We start from the raw sequence: 18,593 nt of genomic DNA, 5'->3' as shown, positions 1-18,593 counted from the left end.
CTCTACTCATCACTGTAAAAACTTATCACACAACTGAGTTACTGAGTGTGTCCCCAAAAAGCTAAGTTAGGGTAACTTAGCTTTAACTAACTTTAACTTAGCCACCTCCTGTCAAACTAATCCTGCCTTAAAATCTTCATGCTGCGTGTATCATACATTCTTACTCTCGGATTATGCTCCATCTTTTTCCCCACCATTCCCTTACTGTTGTTGACCCCCCTCCCACCAAAAAAAGGGCTGAGGGCTGTGCATATTTGGCACAACCTTGGTTCCCTCTGATCATGTAATGATTTGCCCGTAACGATTACTCTCTCATGCGATGATAGAGTGGTTTGTACCTGTCCCGCAGAGAGCTGCAGCCAGGCACATTCCTGCTGCGCCCTCCTGCCAATCAACGTCAGCTAACGCACTTGCCTCGCACCGACACACACGCATCTTTCACCAACATACTCTGGTGCTGATGCTCTAAGAAGAAACACACAAATGGCTCTTACTCACTCTGTACTAATACTCACACACAGCCTGCCATTGTTTGTCAGTGAAAACATCCCTGTTTTCTCTCTGTCAGTCAAAATTAAGCAAGCCTCATTCCATCCTCCTCCTGCATTAACAAACAGTCAGCATTAAACTAAATGTCTTTCATGGATGGCGCAATTCACCTCAACCATTTTGTCACCTTGTTTTGCATTTTAATGACATGATTTCCTGATGTTTTATCAAAATCCATTTGGTAGTGTGATGTTAAAATGATGTAGCGTGCACCTGGAGGAAATATTGTATGAAATATTCAGTGTGACAGATGAATAGACAGATGTTTCCCTGCAGTAACTTAAAATGTCAGCAGGTTCATCAAATGAGATGTGGTTATTTGTTGAGGTCAGGGTTAAGAATCACTGATTTCACTGAGCTCCCACTCTGGGTGAAACTTTTTATTTTGACCAAAATAATATAATCCAAGTTCCAAACAATGGACCCTGGAATGGTCTTTACTTAGGAACCATTTCAAGTTAGGGGAGAGAAACAAAGAGGGAAAAATGAATTGACAAATTATGGCTAGCATGAAAACACAAACACACAAATGGGATAATTACTTAGCCTGAGGTGTGACTCGGGATGCCTGCTGAGTGGTGCTAAATACTGAACAGCTTATTTTTGTTCTGCTCAGCCAAACATATTAAACAAAGCTGTTTCAAAACTGTTTCGGACAGCGATGACAAGGCCTCATTTATTAGACAATTACTTGATAAATCATTTGTGCTGAAACAGTTAGCCAATAAATGAATAGGTCGACAAATGGAAAATGAATCAACAACTTTTATAATCAATTTTTGAGTAAAAATGCCAGCCAATCACAGGTTTCAGCTTCTCAAAGGTGAGGATTTCCTCACTAGTTGGACACAAGAGGCTGTTTGAGGCTGTTTGACTTTTCAATTGGCAAATGTCATTATTTTTGGACAGTGTACAGATGAAATCAATAATCTACTAATCAATAGATGAATCAAGAATGAAAATAGTCATTAGTTGCAGACTTATTTGACATGAATACAGTATATCAACCTGGGGATCAGAGCCCAGGCAAGTGATCCCAAAATAAATCTGAGGGGTAGCGAGATGATTAACGGGGCAGGAAAGAAGAAAAATAATGTTCTGCTACTCGTATTTCTGCTACTCATACTCATATTAAGTCTTTATTTCCGACAATACTGGATAGTTTTACCTCTACAGGCCTGTAACAGTTATTGAGACCAAACCATCAAATAGGTTAAAAGGTGAAAATTCTTTGAAAAATCGTATTCAATCCTGTTACGAGGGTTAATATATATACTGTATATACACAGCAGCGGCCACTTGCATGCGTGTGTGTTTATTTCTCTGTTCATTTCAAGAAGCCCTTTAGTGCATCATATTGCGACAGGTGTCATTCATAAGGCTACTTCCACATTTAGATGCAGAGTGTGTTGAGAGACATCGTCAGTAATTGTAACAAGAACAGTCAACATGGAGCAAGGCATAAGCTAGTTGGTTTCATCTGCCGTGCACCTTTCTCTCAGCTAGTTCACAGCCTGTCTTCTCTGTCTGTCAGCCCATCTGTCTCTCAGCATTGAGCTTAAATGATCTAAACACACAGTTGATATGACAGTATCTGTCATATCATCTAGGTGGCTTCACAGGCCACCTGGTCACCACAATCCCAACTATTCCAGCTATGAAGCAAATCATGCTGAGATGAGAGAAGAAACTGTACCGATAACACAAAAGGCCTTATTTAAAAAGAGCATTATGTCCCGCTGATGTGAAGGAGGAGTGGGGAAAATGAAGGGTGAGTGACATGCTCAATGTCAAATGTGCATATTCCAGGTCATGGTTGCCAAATACTTTTCAAGCTGCATACCTGTCATCAGGGAGACAGGAGGAGGGGAGGGGGAGTGCTGAGAGGATTCGGACTGCACAGATTCACGACAGATTCAAACAAGCTAGGCGCATTTGAGACTGCATTTTTGCGCGTGGTGCATGTCCCCCCAGTGAGATCAGAGCGAGAGACACCATTGTGAATGATGTCACTGCACAGAGGTATGCTGGGACAGAATTCCACAGTGGCACCTCAAATGCAACGCCACGGCGAGACAAAGGCCATCAGCGAGCCGAGGACCGAAAAAAAAAAACGGTGACCCGCAGGTGCATTTTTCTCATAGGGGTAATTATTTTCAGAGGTCAAACATCAGTCATTGCAGAACATACAAATAGCAAGACTGTACAGGCTTTTTGAGAGCATAAAAATTTAAATAAAAAAGGTCATTTCAAGTTCACTGTAAAGTTCACTCCTCCTCAAGTCAAGATACTACCACTTAAACCAGGAATGTCATCTTCTTGATTGAAAAAGCTTCAAGCAAACAGCCAAAAATACAACTTAGGCTACAACTTGAACCCAACAATGCTGCTCTATTAGAGATCTCCTGAGATCACAGTATATTTTAAAGCAATGTAAAGCTGCCTTTATTTCCCAGGACCTCCCACCTGCCACCTCACACTCTTACAAATAACACATAAACACACTTAAACACTTGAGATACACTTTATACTTTACACACACATGCTCCAAGACCACACACATTTCCCAGACAAGGGCTTCCTCAACAGGGGAGACCCAGGCCTCTTCACAGGGGCCATTAAGTCAGTGCTGCGGCCGCTACATCTGTGCTGTGTCACTGCTCACCCTAATGTGTGTGTGTGTGTGTGTGTGTGTGTAAGTGCATGTCATAGAGGGCACTGTGGCCTAGGTAAGCCCTGTGAGCAGCCTGGGAATAATGCCATGGTCACACCGCATACACAGCAGTCAGAAGACTACAGACACACACACACACCTTTGGTGGAAAGTAACTAAGGTACACTGTACTCAAGCGCAATTTTGAAGTACTTATAGCAAGCATTGAAGAGTGCATTGAAGGATGGGGAAATGGTCCAAAGTGAGCATCCATCTGCTTACAAGTTAGTTATGCATTAGGGCTGCACGATATGGTAAAAAAAAAAAAAAGGCAGGTAAATAGGTTAGTGGGACTGATCATTTGTGCATGACAATTTTCATTTTCACTGAAAAAACTCCTGGTGATGTGACATTTATTGGGGTCTCTACCAAACAAACATGTTTTCTTACATCTGGAGAACATGATTTGTAGGCCAGCACTACAGGAAGTCACTGCTCCAGAAATAGTCCCCCACATAACCCCCCATAAAACCACAACTTGACGTTCTTCGGAGACTTAGCGTGTTAATTCCTCAGCTTCAGAGGGGCTGGAAGGAAGGCCTTTTTGTTTTTGTTTTTTAACCTTTGGACAGAACCAGGCTAGCTGTATCCCCCTGTTTTATGCAAAGCTAAGCTAATCGACTGCTGGCAGCAGCCGTATATTTACCGGACAGATATGAAAGTGGTGGTGATCTTCTAATCTAACTCTCAGCAAGAAGGTGAATTTAAGCCTATTTCCCAAAATGTTGAACTGCTGCTTTAAGCTTTCAGTCCTGGCTGAGCTTGGCGATACCTGTCGCCAACAATGTCGTCCAACACAGTAATACTGAGCTCATAATCAAATGTTAAAATAACATGCATGCACTGGCTTCTTCCACATGCACAGCTTCTGAGAATCCCTTTTTTTTAAGTGTACATCACCCAGAGAGTCTCTGTACACTTTACAAGTCAGTACAACAGCAAATCAGCAAATTATAACAGAAAAGAAAACACACGATATACCATGTAAAGGTACACACACAAAAGTACACACATATATACACGCGCACTCACACACACACATGCACAGGTAATATGACAACAAGGTTTAAGGTTAGCAATTTTAAAGACAGAGATCATATAACCATAACAGGATTGGGGTAGCTCTTTGTCAGGAGGAACACTGCTCCTTTGTTAGAGTGTGATTGGTGGAAATGGGAAAGGTCTACATAGACACTGAAGCACGCGCATTTACACCAAGATCCAGACACACACCTACTTTTGCGAGCATGCAAGATTACATGCTCATCAATGTGCTTCTGTGGGCGTATACATAGTAATCCTAATAGCACATCATTTGTAACGGGGTCTCCAGTGTTTAGTCGTGGCGGCCCAGCGTTTACTCAAAGCACATGTGGCCACGGAACGGAGGGGGGAAGCAGATGTGAGAACACCAGAAAGCATCATTAGCCTCGCAAACATTCACCGCAGCCAGCCGTGGAGACCCCGTCAGACACCAGCACTGCAGACCCTCAGTCAATCACGTTTCCACTGGATTTAGCTGTCCATCCTTACACATAACCTTTCTCACACTCATATGCGACCGCCTTTTTCCCCTTTTGCAAAGGAGTGAGGTCAGTTAGAGAAATAACTGGTCTTGTATTTATTTTTCATGCCTGTCAACCAGTCAGCAGATCTGGAATTACTGCATCTCCATTTTCTACAAGAAGCTACAGTTGAATATTTATGTTTTACTTTCCAACTTTATGCTGGTGGCTTTGTTCTACATTACTCCTGCTTGGCCTTTTGCTCTCCGTGCATGCTTCATGCAACTCTTCCACTCTCACGCCATCAATATAGCTTTTTTTTTCCTTCTCCATTTCTACAGACATCCTTGTGTCTGTGTGTGAGTGTCCCCTTCTCTTCTTGCTCTCACCTAAATCCACATCAATACCACTCTATTAATATTCCACCCTTCCTTTTTTATCCTCTCACGTGACACTCACCTTCCATCCGCATTTGTTATGTTTTACTGCATTTTATTTAACCCTGGTCATTGACAAAATATGTTATTTAATTGTATTCTTTTTCACCTGCTACATCTGGTGAAGGTCTTGGCTTTGACCTGTATGTCACATTATCTTTCATATTTACACATCAATTCCTTGAATACTTATGACCTAATTTCCCCCCCAAAACTACACTTTTTTCCTTTAGTCCTCTAACTTGACTCCCTTACTAAAGTGCTAAAGCATCATTCTCTTGCACATTTCTCTTTGCTTTCTTTTGTCCTCTTCCTCTCCTTCTCTACCATTCTTGACCTTTTTGCCTCTATTATCCTCCCCTCTTCCTTCTTTCTTTACCCTTTCCTTCCCCATGTAGTGTCCAATCTGGCTTCTTCCTCTCTCCTGACGATCCTCCCCAGTACTGTTTCAACACACACACAAACACACACACACACACACACACACACACCTCCTACCTGCCCTCCCGTCTAATTAGGCGTCACAAGAGGGGCCCCGAGTGCTCCTTCTCCCCTCTCGTTAGCACCACTCCCCGGCACTCCCGCTGCAATCCCACCCTGGGACGGATCTGAGGTCAAGGCCGGGGCAGAACAGAACAGACAGAACTAGACGCATGTGCTCAAGCCAAAGGCAGAGCAGCTCGACTGCAAGGTTCTGGAGCTTTTGAGATTGGCTGAGTGTGAAAAATGTGCAGGCCAGATGATGCACAGAGGGCCCCGGCTGCTGCAAATGAAGTTTGAGCTGGCGTCCAGGAACACACAACAGGATAAAACAGCAACGCTCAATCACGCTGATGGAGGGGACGTGGGCTCACTACAGATAGAGCCCAAGATGTTTCATCAGAGGAACAGGATGCCAGAGGCTCGGCTTTCAACTCGGCAATGGCAAATAAACCTCACAAAGAAGGAACAAATACATTCACAAGGGGCTCCAGAGGAAACAGAGAGGGGACGGAGGGCAGCCACCTGCAAAATCACAATAGAGCTGACTATCTGTGATGGCCATGGGAGCTACAGAGGCCATCACTGCTGAACTAGACACAAAAAGTCCTTCTGCTGTAATGTTGCCATCTGCTGGCAGATCTTTATCAATGCGTGACAGCAGCCTGATATAAAGTTTTGCAGTGTGTGGCACAATAAGACATATAACATTTCCTGAGAGCCACATGAAACCACAAAAACTCATTATGCTTTTTGATATTGTAGTCTGAACAACACCCTCTTGCATACACTCTGGCATAACACTGCAACATGACTCCAGCGAGTTATGCCATTTACTGGCACAGGCCGCTTTGGGCAGTCAGTCACAGCATGTTATTAGAACTTGGCATCAAGTGATTGAAAGGCAAACAACACTATCAAGTTCCACAAGATTTTGAAGGGGAAACGGCAAAAGCCATATTCTCCATTCCACATCTTTTCAATTTTCACATGACCTGGTTTGTTAATCAACTCCTGATGTTAAAGAAACTGTTTTGGGAAATACCCTATTTTGCTTTCTTGCCGACAATTTGATGAGAAGATCGATACCACTCTCATATCTGTACGCTAAATATGAAGCTAGAGCCAGGGATCTTCAGCCTACCTGCGCCTCTAAAGCTCACTAATTAACATGTTATGTCTCGTTTGTTTAATCCATACAAAAAAATTTAACTGTAAAAACTAGCTGTTTCCCTCTGATTCCAGTCTTTTAACTAAGCTATGCTAACCATCCCCTCCCCCTAGCTATATATTTAGCATACAGACATGAGAGTGGTGCAAGTGCCTGTCATCCCTGGGATTGTCAAAAAAAGGGGAAAACAGTCTATTTTATGAAATACAATTCCAGAGACAAGCTCATCATCCGGAACTACCAGCCAGGTCTAATTTTATATATTCTTCTCAGGCCGTGAAATCTCTGAATGGGGATTTTGTATTTCTACAATGGATTCTTTGGACTGAAGGATTTTCAGGATTTTCAATAAAGAAAAAAATACAATTGGAGACCTAAGCCTAGCTATTGGTTTATTGCAAATACTGCTGAAACTGAACTTTCTTTGGGACTTAACATCTAATAGAAGCTGCCATGTCTTGTTCTGTTCTGCAGGACTTTTCCTTCATTGGCCCGCTGAGAATGGTGTGAAGCTACTTCCTTTTGGCCCGGCTCTATAGGGATGAATGCCTGCTCTCTCGATTTCCAGTAATGGAAGAGCAGCATCCCAATACACCTGAGTAGAACACACAGGAAATGTGCCAGGAACACAAAGAGCACTGCATGAAAAGTGAAACATTTCGCAGGTACCGTGGCAATTTATGCAAACATGGGTACCAGTGAATTTTGGCCTTGGATTGAGAGTAACATTGCACACATACACTTCAGCACTTCCACACTAAGCAACCCTCAGTCTCACTCCACAGATTAAGCCCAGATGGGAACAATGAGATGAGTATGAAGGCTTTTGCAGCGTAACTGAAAACACTCGGTTTTGTTAATGCACTCCAAAAACTTGCTCCATCCATCCATCACAGGCCAGATGTTCTCTGAAGCCCTTTCCTTTATTCCTCAAGTGGGACCAATCCCTCTCAAAATTAATTCACTTCCCATTCCACTTGCGTCCACAACAAAGGCATTCGTGAAAGCTAATTGGATAGTTTCTGGTCTTTATGATAAAGCAATCAAGCTGAGGAGCGTGTTTCGGAGAACAAGAGATGTTGTTGTTGACGGACGATCACTTGGGACCATTTGCACGCCGTGACCCCACTTAATCCTGCCATTAGACCCCAAAGCTTCCCCATCCTGAGGACTTCAATACGCTCTCCTCGCTGCATTAAGACTGAGAGGGGCCATTTCCTTGAATAAACATCAAAATCTGTTGCTTTTGTGGCTGATTTCCTTTTGAATTCCAGCTGAGTAATTAGAAGAAAGGCATGTGGTGAAGTGAGTGTGGCAGCCATACACTGCAAGGAAGTCTGGCAGCAGACTTAAATCCATCACGTCGAAAACCATAAACCGCGTCACTTACCAATAACTCCCTAAAGGAGAGTAATTTCATCCACTTCAATAGAGATATCATTGTCACAGTCTGTTTATTTGCAGCAATGATATTAAGAACCGTGACCTAATATATTCACCTGACAAAAATAAAATAATTTAATGGAGCACACACCCAGTTTGTTTTTAGGTAAGTTTTATCTCTGTCTTTCCATTTCCCATAAGTAGGGATGTAGATACTGACCTTATTAAGTGGACTGGCCAAACATCACTGATTTACATTAAATACAGTTTTCTATTCCTCTGGTAAGTTAACGTGCGTAAAGCTACAGCTTACGTTTCTCTACTTCCTGCTTGTGCCTCTCAACAAATGCATTTTAATGTGACGCAGTGGTAGGAGTTGACTGTGTTGGTTTATGTTAGCTAACGTTAGCTAAGCTAGCAAGCATTTTCAAAAATTTGTGAATGTAGACATTTTCTGCACTTTTTGTCCAGAGTTCGTTTTGAAACTTTGCATAGACAGAATACCCTTTCTTACATGTTTAACAAAGGCTGATAGAGGAGAACGGCCCAGGAAACAAGGACAGACGTGCATCTGATTGACCACGAATTTTTAACGACAGGAATTTAAAAAAAAATACTACGGGGGAGCAACATTGATTGTTCACGTTAGCTTACACATATCTTGATCAGTCGAACACAGAGAGGTTTACAGATTTTACATTTTGGAAAAAGACATTATGGTAATTATTGGTTGATACCAATCTGTGAATCTGTGCTAGGGGATAAGATTAAATTTGACAAACTGACAAATACAAAATTAAGATTTAACACTTAAGAAATAATCAACTTTTACAAAAGTGAGCAAAGAGAGGCACAGTGAGTGCCAAAAAGAACAAAAATTAGGCTAAAGCCTACAAAAAGGATTTGCTTTGCTCTGTCGCCCGGGCAGGTGCCAAATCGTTATTTACGGGCACTAACCTTTGTGCTCAGCGAGCTGCTCTGAGTGTCTTTTAAGGGCATAGCCTCCTGCGCACACAACCACCTTCAAATCCCCATCCAGCAAAAAGGGAAAGAAATGTTTCTGGAAGGTTCCACTTTGCTGCACAAATCAAGGGAATAGAGTGAGAGCAACAAGACCCTCCAAGAATCACTCGAGGTATGTCATTATGTCACCCACAAAGGAAGGTCTATTCCATTTAGGGCTGGAGCCACAGGCCATTTGGCCCACACACACAAATCACACAACTTCCAACAGCCATACACACAAATATAGAGTCTCATTCTTTAGTTAAATAGAAATGCAGAGACTCTGACCTAAGAGCGAGGATGAAACGAAAAGTCCACTGCATAGCAGAGACCCTGGGAGGCAGCACAGCACCAGACAGCACACACAAAGCAAGGGGTCACTCTGGTGTGTGTGAACAGATAAATGTCCAGTGCTGACTCATGCTGCACAGCCACTCCTTGCACAGATGGGAAAGCTTGTCATGACCACATGAGCAAAAAGTCATTATTCGGTCTCGCTATGTGACAGACACAAAACGATCAAACCACCGCCACTTGTTGTAACCTACAGTCAGTGTGAAGGCTTTCTAGACTCAAAGCTTTCTAGACACTGAACTGAACAGCTCACGGAGCTGAGTACAATTATTTATAATGCACTTTCGTCACAGACGATTTTCTGTTAATGTGGGAGAATTAAACACACACCCTACAATAACATGTCCCAAACATCTTAAACACACAGTTTTGTCCGATATGTAAGGACTAGTCTACGGTCAATCATTTATAATCTTCAGATAATCATAAAAAACGTAATCAAAAGGTCTTACGTAAGCAGCTTCACACTGATGTTGAGTCCATTAATGTGCCATTTCATGATTTTCTTCCCAATATTTAAACTGTAACATAATCAGGCCAGCACTGGACAGTGGCCTGGAAAGAGTTGCAAAGCCTCGAGCGCTTCTCTGTCACAGACATTCACTGATTACAGCGTGGACGTGCTCAGCTGGGCTACATGGCAGCCACTAAAGCCCAAATCACCTTGAAGTGCTATTAGCACCTGTCGTGGTCATTTACACATGCTGACAGTGGCATCCCGCCCCTCTGTTTGAGACTTCAAATCTGTCTGCAGGCCAAACAACTGCTTTGTGTTCCACTTAAAACTCTTTCCCAGCTCTTGCTGTGCCGTTATGCAGCATGTGTCAGCTTTTACACAACTCGGCCTGCATGAATGATGCGTGTGCATGACAGGCCTTTAGGAGATAACATGTAGAAGTATTCCAGTAGTGATTAGTGTGAGCTGAGTGTACTGATTTTAGAAGTTTGTTCAATGCAGGACTGATAAGCTCTGACCTTTCAGAGGATGACCCATGCTCTCTCCATTACATTTCAGGTCTGACATTGCAAGGTGAAAGGGAGTCGTGACTCAGCTTTAGAAGGTTGTAGTATATTAATTACATAGCACACTTTAAATACACAGCAAACTAACCCCCATTTTATCACACATTGTCAGAGTATTTGAGTACATTCAAACTGCCTCTCATTGTCTCGGTTTCCTGTTTATTATTGCTTGTTGATACCTTATTACAAAATATTTTTATCATTTCACACTAGCAGACAATACCACACTGTTCGTCATCTCATCCACAGTGCAGCAGCCTTGGACCTGCTTCAGCATCAACTGAGGAAGAGGAGGACCACTACATGACATCCCAATAAATAAAATAAAATATATTTGAAGAATTATATCAATCTAACAAAACCCATCTATTATATTTCAGTGAGTTTCCTGGTAAGACAGGCAATTTAGGTGCCATGCTTATGCGCAGAATAAGCAATCCTGTAATAATTATATACAGTATGATAATTAAAAAAGTCACATATTTACCAAAAGCACCTGGGTCCCCTTTGGGTAACAATAGTGATTGTTCCTTTAGAAACAGACGACGGGTCAAATTGAAAGCGGTAGATGTCTCGTTTCTTTCTCGATAAATTCAGTCAAAGTAAAAAAATAAATATAAACAACCAGAGGTATTTAGGTAAAATAATAGCGGTTTCGTGGTGCGTCAACTTCACAAACGCATCTGTCTCAAACTGTAGTGACGCGCCTTCTTCTCAAATGTTAAATGACTGGATCAGACGTTGTATTAATCTGAAGAAACCACTGCAGTTTACCTTCACACAGACAGCGAGAAGAAGCAGTCCAGTCGTCCATAAGCAGCCCCCTGTCATCTCTAACGCTGATAAATGCAGTGTAATTTCAGATTGTATAGAGGCGACTGGGATTGCCCGCTCTCTGTCCGTCTGTCCCAGTCTGTCCCCCAGTCACTGAGGGAGAAAGAGGTCTGCTCTCCTCTCCGCGCGGCGCTCCGGCTCAAGTTTACACAGAGAGGGGAAAAAGGTAAAAGTCAGCCAAGAACTGCCGGAGACGACATGACACTTCACGGTTACTTCCAGATATTTTGTTCCCCCAGCAAACACGTTGCTGCTAAATTTATGTTTGCATACCAGGCGTGCGTCAGGAAAAGGGGCTCACCCACCTTACACTCTTAAAGAAACACACTCCCGGGCCGGTGCGCCCTGATAGGCTGCTCGGTGCACAGACGTGCGGAGTTTAAGTGATGCTTGGTGGTTTTCGGTTTGTGCGGATGATGATGAAGGCCACATGTAAACAAGACATGCACATATAAATCAGTAGCCGAACTCATGTTTATATTCATAAAGATTGTGGTTTATACAAAACCATTCTACCAGAGTTTGAAACTAATTGTCAGTAGCACATGGCTAAACAGTGAAAGAAACACTAATTCTCAACTCAAGTCCACATACTGAAAAGTCAAGTCTAAACTGCAGGTTCTTTGGAAATTTGGTCCCATTTTAAGGCCCATCTGCATGTCCAATCTTGGGGAAACAGGGTTTTCTCAGGTCAGGGAAAACGTTTGGATCCATGAAGATCATTTTATTGTAATATGGCACAAAGAACTCAAAGAGATCCATGAGCACAACTGGAACTTTTTACATGCTTTGTCCACAGATTTCCCTTGAAGTCAAAATCAACTAGTCTATATGGCTCCCATTCCTGCAGAATTGAAATGAAAATTGAAACTTCAAAGAGGTAGTTTTGGGAAATACACTTATTCGCTTTCTTGGCGAGAGCTAGATGAGAAGATTGATACAACTCTCACTCTCATCTGTACTGTAAATATGTAGTTGGAGCCATAGAACCAGCAGCTGGTTAGCTTAGCTTAGCACAACAATTGGAAACAGGGGGAAACGGCTAGGCTGGCTCTGTCCAAAGGTAAAAACATCTACTTACCAGCACCTCTGATGCTTACTAATTAACATGTATTATATTATCCGAAGTGTAAAAATGACAAGTTGTTGTTTTACAATATTAAGCTACGCAAATCGGCTACTGTCTGATGAGAAGACTGATACGTTTCATACAGTAAATATGAAGCTACAACCAGAAGCCGGTTAGCTTAGCTTAGCACAAAGACATAGAAATAGAGGGAAATGGCTAGCCTGGCTCTGTCCTAAGGTAACAAAATTCACGCACCAGCACCTCTAAAACTTAAAAATTAACATATTACCTTTGTTACCTTCAGACAGAGCCAGGCTAGCTGTTTTCCCTTGCTTCCAGTCTTTATGCTAAGCTAACTGTCCAGCTACATATTTACCATACAGATGTGAGAGTGGCAACAATCCTCTATAACCCCTGTAAATATCCAATAATGTGTCAATGCCGATTTCATTCTCTCATATCAAGCTGGCTGTGGCTTCTCTCTTATCTCACAAATAACAATACCAGAAAAGCCCAATTCTCTTCCTTATGCCCCACTCGCTACATCATGTGGACCAAAGTGGGCTTCAGTTGGAACATGGACCATTTGTTGTCGGCTGTGCACCAGTTGAGGATTTCACTTCTTTTTCACAGCTTTAGATTTAGTCACAAGTAAGAAATGCATTAGTCTTTCAAGTTAGGCGGCCGGTGCTGCCAACCATGTGCCATTTAAGGTCAAGAAGAGTTTTATCTGAATCAAGCTCTGACTGCTTATGAACTGAGATCAACTGGATGGAATGAAACATTCATACTCTTGGCCTTTGCTGGCATATGATTGAAATATGCTGTTGTTTCTGATTTACCTTGATGAGACCCATATCATTCCTTTCCGGCTCCAATGAAAATAGCAGTTCCCTGTTTTTGTGAGAATCACAAAAGGTCAAATGCCGGCCTGACCTGATGTGTTTCACTTTTGTGAGAACAGTAAATGAACTGTAATAACAAACTGTACCAGAAAACCGTTGTGGTGATTCTGTTATATTTAGAAATAAACTATACTTCTGGTTGATTCAATAAGGACCACAACATTTTCCACTTCAGTGAGAGAGGAATTTTGTATTACAGTATAATTTATGGCTAGGCTCCTCTTCCTTTTGATCCCATACCTTCATTAAACTAAGAGATATTAAGTTCTTTGAAGCATAGCCCACAGTGGTAAGGCATTAGGACTTGCTTGTCGCTTTTGAAGCTGTCCAGGACCACCATAATAACAATGTTCCTAGAAAATGTCTACTGTCCTCAGCCAAGCTCAAAGGGCTGAGAGAGATGCCCTTTGAGAGCCACACAATAGTACAGGTATGTATGGTATGAGCTACCTGAATTGCTGCCTGACACCCAGGCTTGAATTCAGCTTAATCTGTATTAACACACTGAGCTCAGGAATGTAAATGTTTATTTCCCCAGGAGAGGGAAAACATTTTTTACCTGAAGTCCGAGGTGGGGGTTGAAATCATTTCCTTTCCACCTCGGGGTTAAATTATCGTCCTTAATAGCTCCTTGAAATTCAGAGCCTACCTGCTCATGCCACTCATCATGAAAAGTCCAGTGTCTTTGAAAGAGCAAAGATTTCGGGAGCCTCTTGTTGAACTTTGACCACCCCCGGCACCCTAAGAGCACCACAGACACCCCACAAAGCCAGAGTGAGCAGTAGATAATGCTTCGAGACATGAATAGTTTACATTCACTGTGACTGGCGGTGCATAGCTAAGCCACGTCCTCATGTTACAAATGCTGTTGCTCTTATTGATGGACATGTTCACTGGGATCACTCGCTCAAAGCTCCCATCAGCAGAGTTGCAAAATCACTGCCCCAAGCACAAATGTATTTTTAGGGACTCAACAAGCTTAAATAGCATCTGTCAGTTGTTTGCTCAACAGATCTTACAGGGACTTTTCTGTGTGGGAAGACAAATAAGGGGTTGAGGCAGCAGCTAATGACAGTCTTTGAGCTGAGATCTTTTGTTTGAATGCAATGACGGGCTGGATGCTCAGTGACACTGTTTTACGCTTCCAGGCCTTTTTAGAAGCAGCTACTGGCTTTTTACACTGCAGTTTATATGCATGAACACACACGCATATAAGTGTACAAGTGCAAAACAGGCCCACAGTATGTACAGTACATGTGTTGGTTTTCCTAGCTAAACATACTTGGAGCAGGTCAGTGCCCCCCATATGAGTAACCTAGTTGTCTCCCTTTGGCTGACACCAAACATAGCTGTTTGATCAGTGATATTTGGCCTGAGAGTCAAAGCGCTGCTTGTCACATGTGTTCAAAGAGAGGGCAGGAATTTGCCAGATACCAGCAAGAGAAAATGCCCTTCACGGGACACCAGCTAGCTTGTTTTTGCATTAAAGAGGCAGCTAACAGATTTTGAAGTAGTTTAGGGAAAGTAGTTTTGGGAAATAGACTTATTCACTTTCTTGCCAAGTTTTAGATGACAATATCGATACCACTCTCATGTGTGTCCATTAAATATGAAGGTGATGGTTATCATAACCTAACATAAAGACTGGAAAGGAGGAAACAGTTAGCCTGGTTCTGTCCAAAGGAAACTTATCAGCACCTCCAAAGCTCACTAATTAACACTTCTGCTGGTTTCCTGGCAACCTCACGGTGACGACACAACTCTGGGAAGTCACTGCACCTGGAGAAGAAATAGTCCAGCTTATAACTCCCACATAAAACCGTACGAATTAGGCAAACGGGATATAACGTGTTAATTAGTGAGCTTTAGAGATGCTGGTAGGTGGATTTTGTTACGTTTGGACAGAGCTAGGCTAGCTGTTTCTCCCTGTATTGAGAGTGGTATCGGCCTTCTCATCTAATTCTCGGCAAGAAAACAAATAAGCATATTTCCCAAAATGTCATACTGTTCTTTTAACATAAAGCACTCAAACTCCTCAGAGTGTTGTTGTGGCACCTTGTTATGGCTTCCAGTCCCCTGGTATGCAGTTTACCGCCACTTGGTTGCCTTTCTCATCTGTCCCTGATTGCCTTTACAGCTCTGTGGAATTTGGCACACTATCTGTATGTGTGTGTGTGTGTTTCTATGTGTGTCTGCTCATGCTTGAGACTCTGAAGGAAACGAAAGCTCTTGCCATTGCTGGGCCACAGTGTCCCGGGAATGCCAGGCCTGCTAAGGGTACAGTAACCTGACTGTCTGTCAGCACAGATTTGTTTCAGCTGCAGGCATCGCGTTCCGTCAGGTATGTCATGTTCACTGCGTGCTGTCTGAGGGCATCATGCCACAAACCACCAGAAATGTAGACAGTGGGCACTGGGCACAACACTCTTCACACTGTTGCCAGTCATCAGTCAGCTTGTCTGAGAACCCAAGGGTATAATTTTTTTCTTTCCTTCTTTAGGGAAGTATCTAATTACATACAAATCCTAGCTTGCGGATAAAACCAAATATGCTGCTGGATGAATATTCATAAATTTGCCTAAACTATTTAGCGATGAATAACTGGCATTGAGTTCCACATAAGAAGATTAAGGCATCATGCTACACAAATCCAGGATTTCCTGTCATCTAATGACAAAGTTAACCTGAGATACAGTATCTAATGTATCCTCATCAGATTTTCCATGGATATTACAGCTCAGCAAAAATCTGAAGAAAATAATCAAGCAGCTAGCAAAAGAGAGAGCAGCAGAAAACGACACTGTTATGTTGTAGATGAGGGTGTCTATTGTTTCAGTAAATCTGCTGCAGGCTACGAGCTGGCAGAAGAGTTGAGCGGTATTATTTAGGGCAAAGAGGACTAAACATCCCCTGGGATTAGTTTCATCTACGAATAACGGGCAAATAAGTGCCCAAGCACGTTTCTGACCTTTATTCTGCCCTACAAAGGCAGAACAGTACTACAGAAGCAGTGATGTTAAGAGAAAGGGTTGAAAGCTTTCAGGCTGGCTGACAATTTGCGTAACATTAAGAAAAGTTGTAATGCAGTAATTTTATGCCTTTTTATTTTACCCTAAAAATGATTGCCATAGAACCTATATAATACCTAAAAAAATGCAGATACTGCACTCTGCCTTTGGATAATGTTCATAGAATGCAAGAAAATTGTGGTTTTTCAGCTTTCTGGTCCACTTAACTAGTTTTTTAAAAGAAAATAAATTATGATTATTTACAGTCGACATGAATTAAATGTATCTGTTTTGCTAGGTGTCTGTATGTCCGTCTACTATTAATAATCAATATAATATATTTAATACTATATAAAATAGAAAATAAATTAAAATAATTAAATAGATTTAAATATGTTATTTAAGGGTAGCTGGACTACACCAAATTGTAGGAATTCCACTGGAGTAAAAGCTGAAATGGCAGCTGCTGAGATCTGCTAAGCTAACGTTAGTTACCTTTAGCAGGAGTTTAGCTTGGGGGGGGTTCCATCATGTCTGGGTTTAGCTCCTGCCTCATTTAGTTATGTGGAATAACAAACTGAATTACCAAGACCTCATTCCAACAAAATTAGTATTTTTCAATTACAGATAACAGAATCAGTAAGTAAGTTTTAGCTTTAGCTACAGTAAGGCCAGCCATGGTTATCTCACCAACTAGCTTTAACTTGATGTAGCACTCTTGCTTAAGCTGTCTTTCCTTAGCAGCGAGTGTAGTAAGTGCAACAACAGCTTCTACAGCCCACAGATGAGATGGAGACTGTCAGCTTGGGGCTGAGATATTGTTTTGCGTTATTACTGCTTTTGTCCTTTTGATAGGTTAGTATTTTAATTCTGTATGACATTTTATTGCATTTTAGTCTTGACTGTTTGTTGTTTTCGACTGCTTTTAGACCTGATAATTTTATCAGTATTTATCAGAGTATTTATTCTTACTTATTCACCAAGTGTTTCTTCTTGTTGAATATTTTTTGTTTCTTTTCAGTTACTGAGATCATTTTAGAAGGAGTACTAACTGTAACTGTATCCTTGTAGTGAGTGGTTGCAGCTGTATTAGCATAGGAGCGTGCTGTGTAGCAAGTGCCTTCTCATTTGTTTTCGTTTTTTGCATGCATTCAACTTGCCCTTGTGTTTACCCTGTCTGTTTTATTTATTGCAGTGTTTTTCATGTGGAAACAGTGGACCATTTGCCTAGTAAACCCCCATTTTCCAATCAGCTGCAGCCCCCGTCAAGTCTAGTAGTAGTCCTTTTATTTAGATAATATTATTTAAATTCTGTTTTGGTTTGTGGACTTGCCTGTGCTCATGGAAACGCTCTTGTTTTGTCCCAAGGTGGCATAGTTGATCATTCTGCTTGTGACAAGACCTGGTCGAGCCCTCTTCCCGGCTCGATTACACTCTGCTTTGTAGTTGCTGCACATTTGAAAGGTTTTTACAGAATTTACAATCAATTTTGAGTTACTGTGTTTTGTCTTTGTAGTGCAACATTGCCCCCTCATTTGATAATCTTTAACTTTTCCCTATGTTGTATGAATCGCATCGGTTAGGTAATACTTACATTGTAATTATACAGGTGTTCCATAAGGCTTTTGGGGGATGCTGATAAACATGTGTGCCTGATATTGTGTCAGTACATCACAATTCATATGACTCACTTTCCTGGAATATGAAAAAAACTAATTGCTGGATGGAGATGACGAGCATTGAGGGTCATGTAACACTTAAGCATCGCAGGCCCTGACCTCACAGTGAATTCTGCTCCTGCCTGTGTGGTTGCTTCAAATTTCAGCATCTTGTACTGCGCTGCAGACCCCTGGCTGCCCATAGGGACCACCTGGGCAGAGGTCTGGTTGGGTGCATGTCTTCTGTTGACAGCGTATGTGTGTGTGTGTGTGTGTGTGTGTGTGTGTGAAAGAGAGACAGAGAAGGAGAGGGAAATGACAGACAGCTTGGCCCGGCTGTCAGTTGCCACTCGGTTCCCATTACGACTTCTCTCATGTCCAAGCCCCGTTCCCTTGGTTTCTCCAAACTTCTGCACGCCTCAGGTACTGTTTTGGAGGCCAGCTGAATGTCCATCTGACAGAGAGACTGCAAAGGAAAAGCCCAGAGAGAAAGCAGAAA

The 18,593-nt window shown here is 42.1% G+C and overlaps 1 protein-coding gene across 5 annotated transcripts in view; it reads right to left on the bottom strand.

Annotated features, from left to right (window-relative positions):
- Positions 1-11,754, bottom strand: part of adamtsl3 (ADAMTS-like 3) — a 104,139-nt gene extending 92,385 nt beyond the window's left edge. For 2 of the 5 annotated variants that reach the window (XR_006376582.1, XR_006376581.1), the window contains exon 1: positions 11,395-11,750. Coding sequence is in view for 2 of the 5 variants with exons in the window: in XM_044184647.1 (XP_044040582.1) it covers positions 11,395-11,451 (57 nt within the window). In the remaining 3 variants the exon portion in view is untranslated. Of the gene's footprint in view, positions 1-11,394 lie in introns of all 5 variants that reach the window. The other 3 variants (XR_006376583.1, XM_044184647.1, XM_044184644.1) reach the window with 3 other exon arrangements.
- Between the last annotated feature and the right edge of the window lie 6,839 nt (positions 11,755-18,593).

The sequence above is a fragment of the Siniperca chuatsi genome, linkage group LG22 (assembly GCF_020085105.1).
Source record: "Siniperca chuatsi isolate FFG_IHB_CAS linkage group LG22, ASM2008510v1, whole genome shotgun sequence".
NCBI classification, from domain to species: Eukaryota; Metazoa; Chordata; class Actinopteri; order Centrarchiformes; family Sinipercidae; genus Siniperca; species Siniperca chuatsi.
The sequence above is the reverse complement of the archived record's forward strand: the minus strand, read 5'-3'. Positions and strand labels throughout refer to the sequence as shown.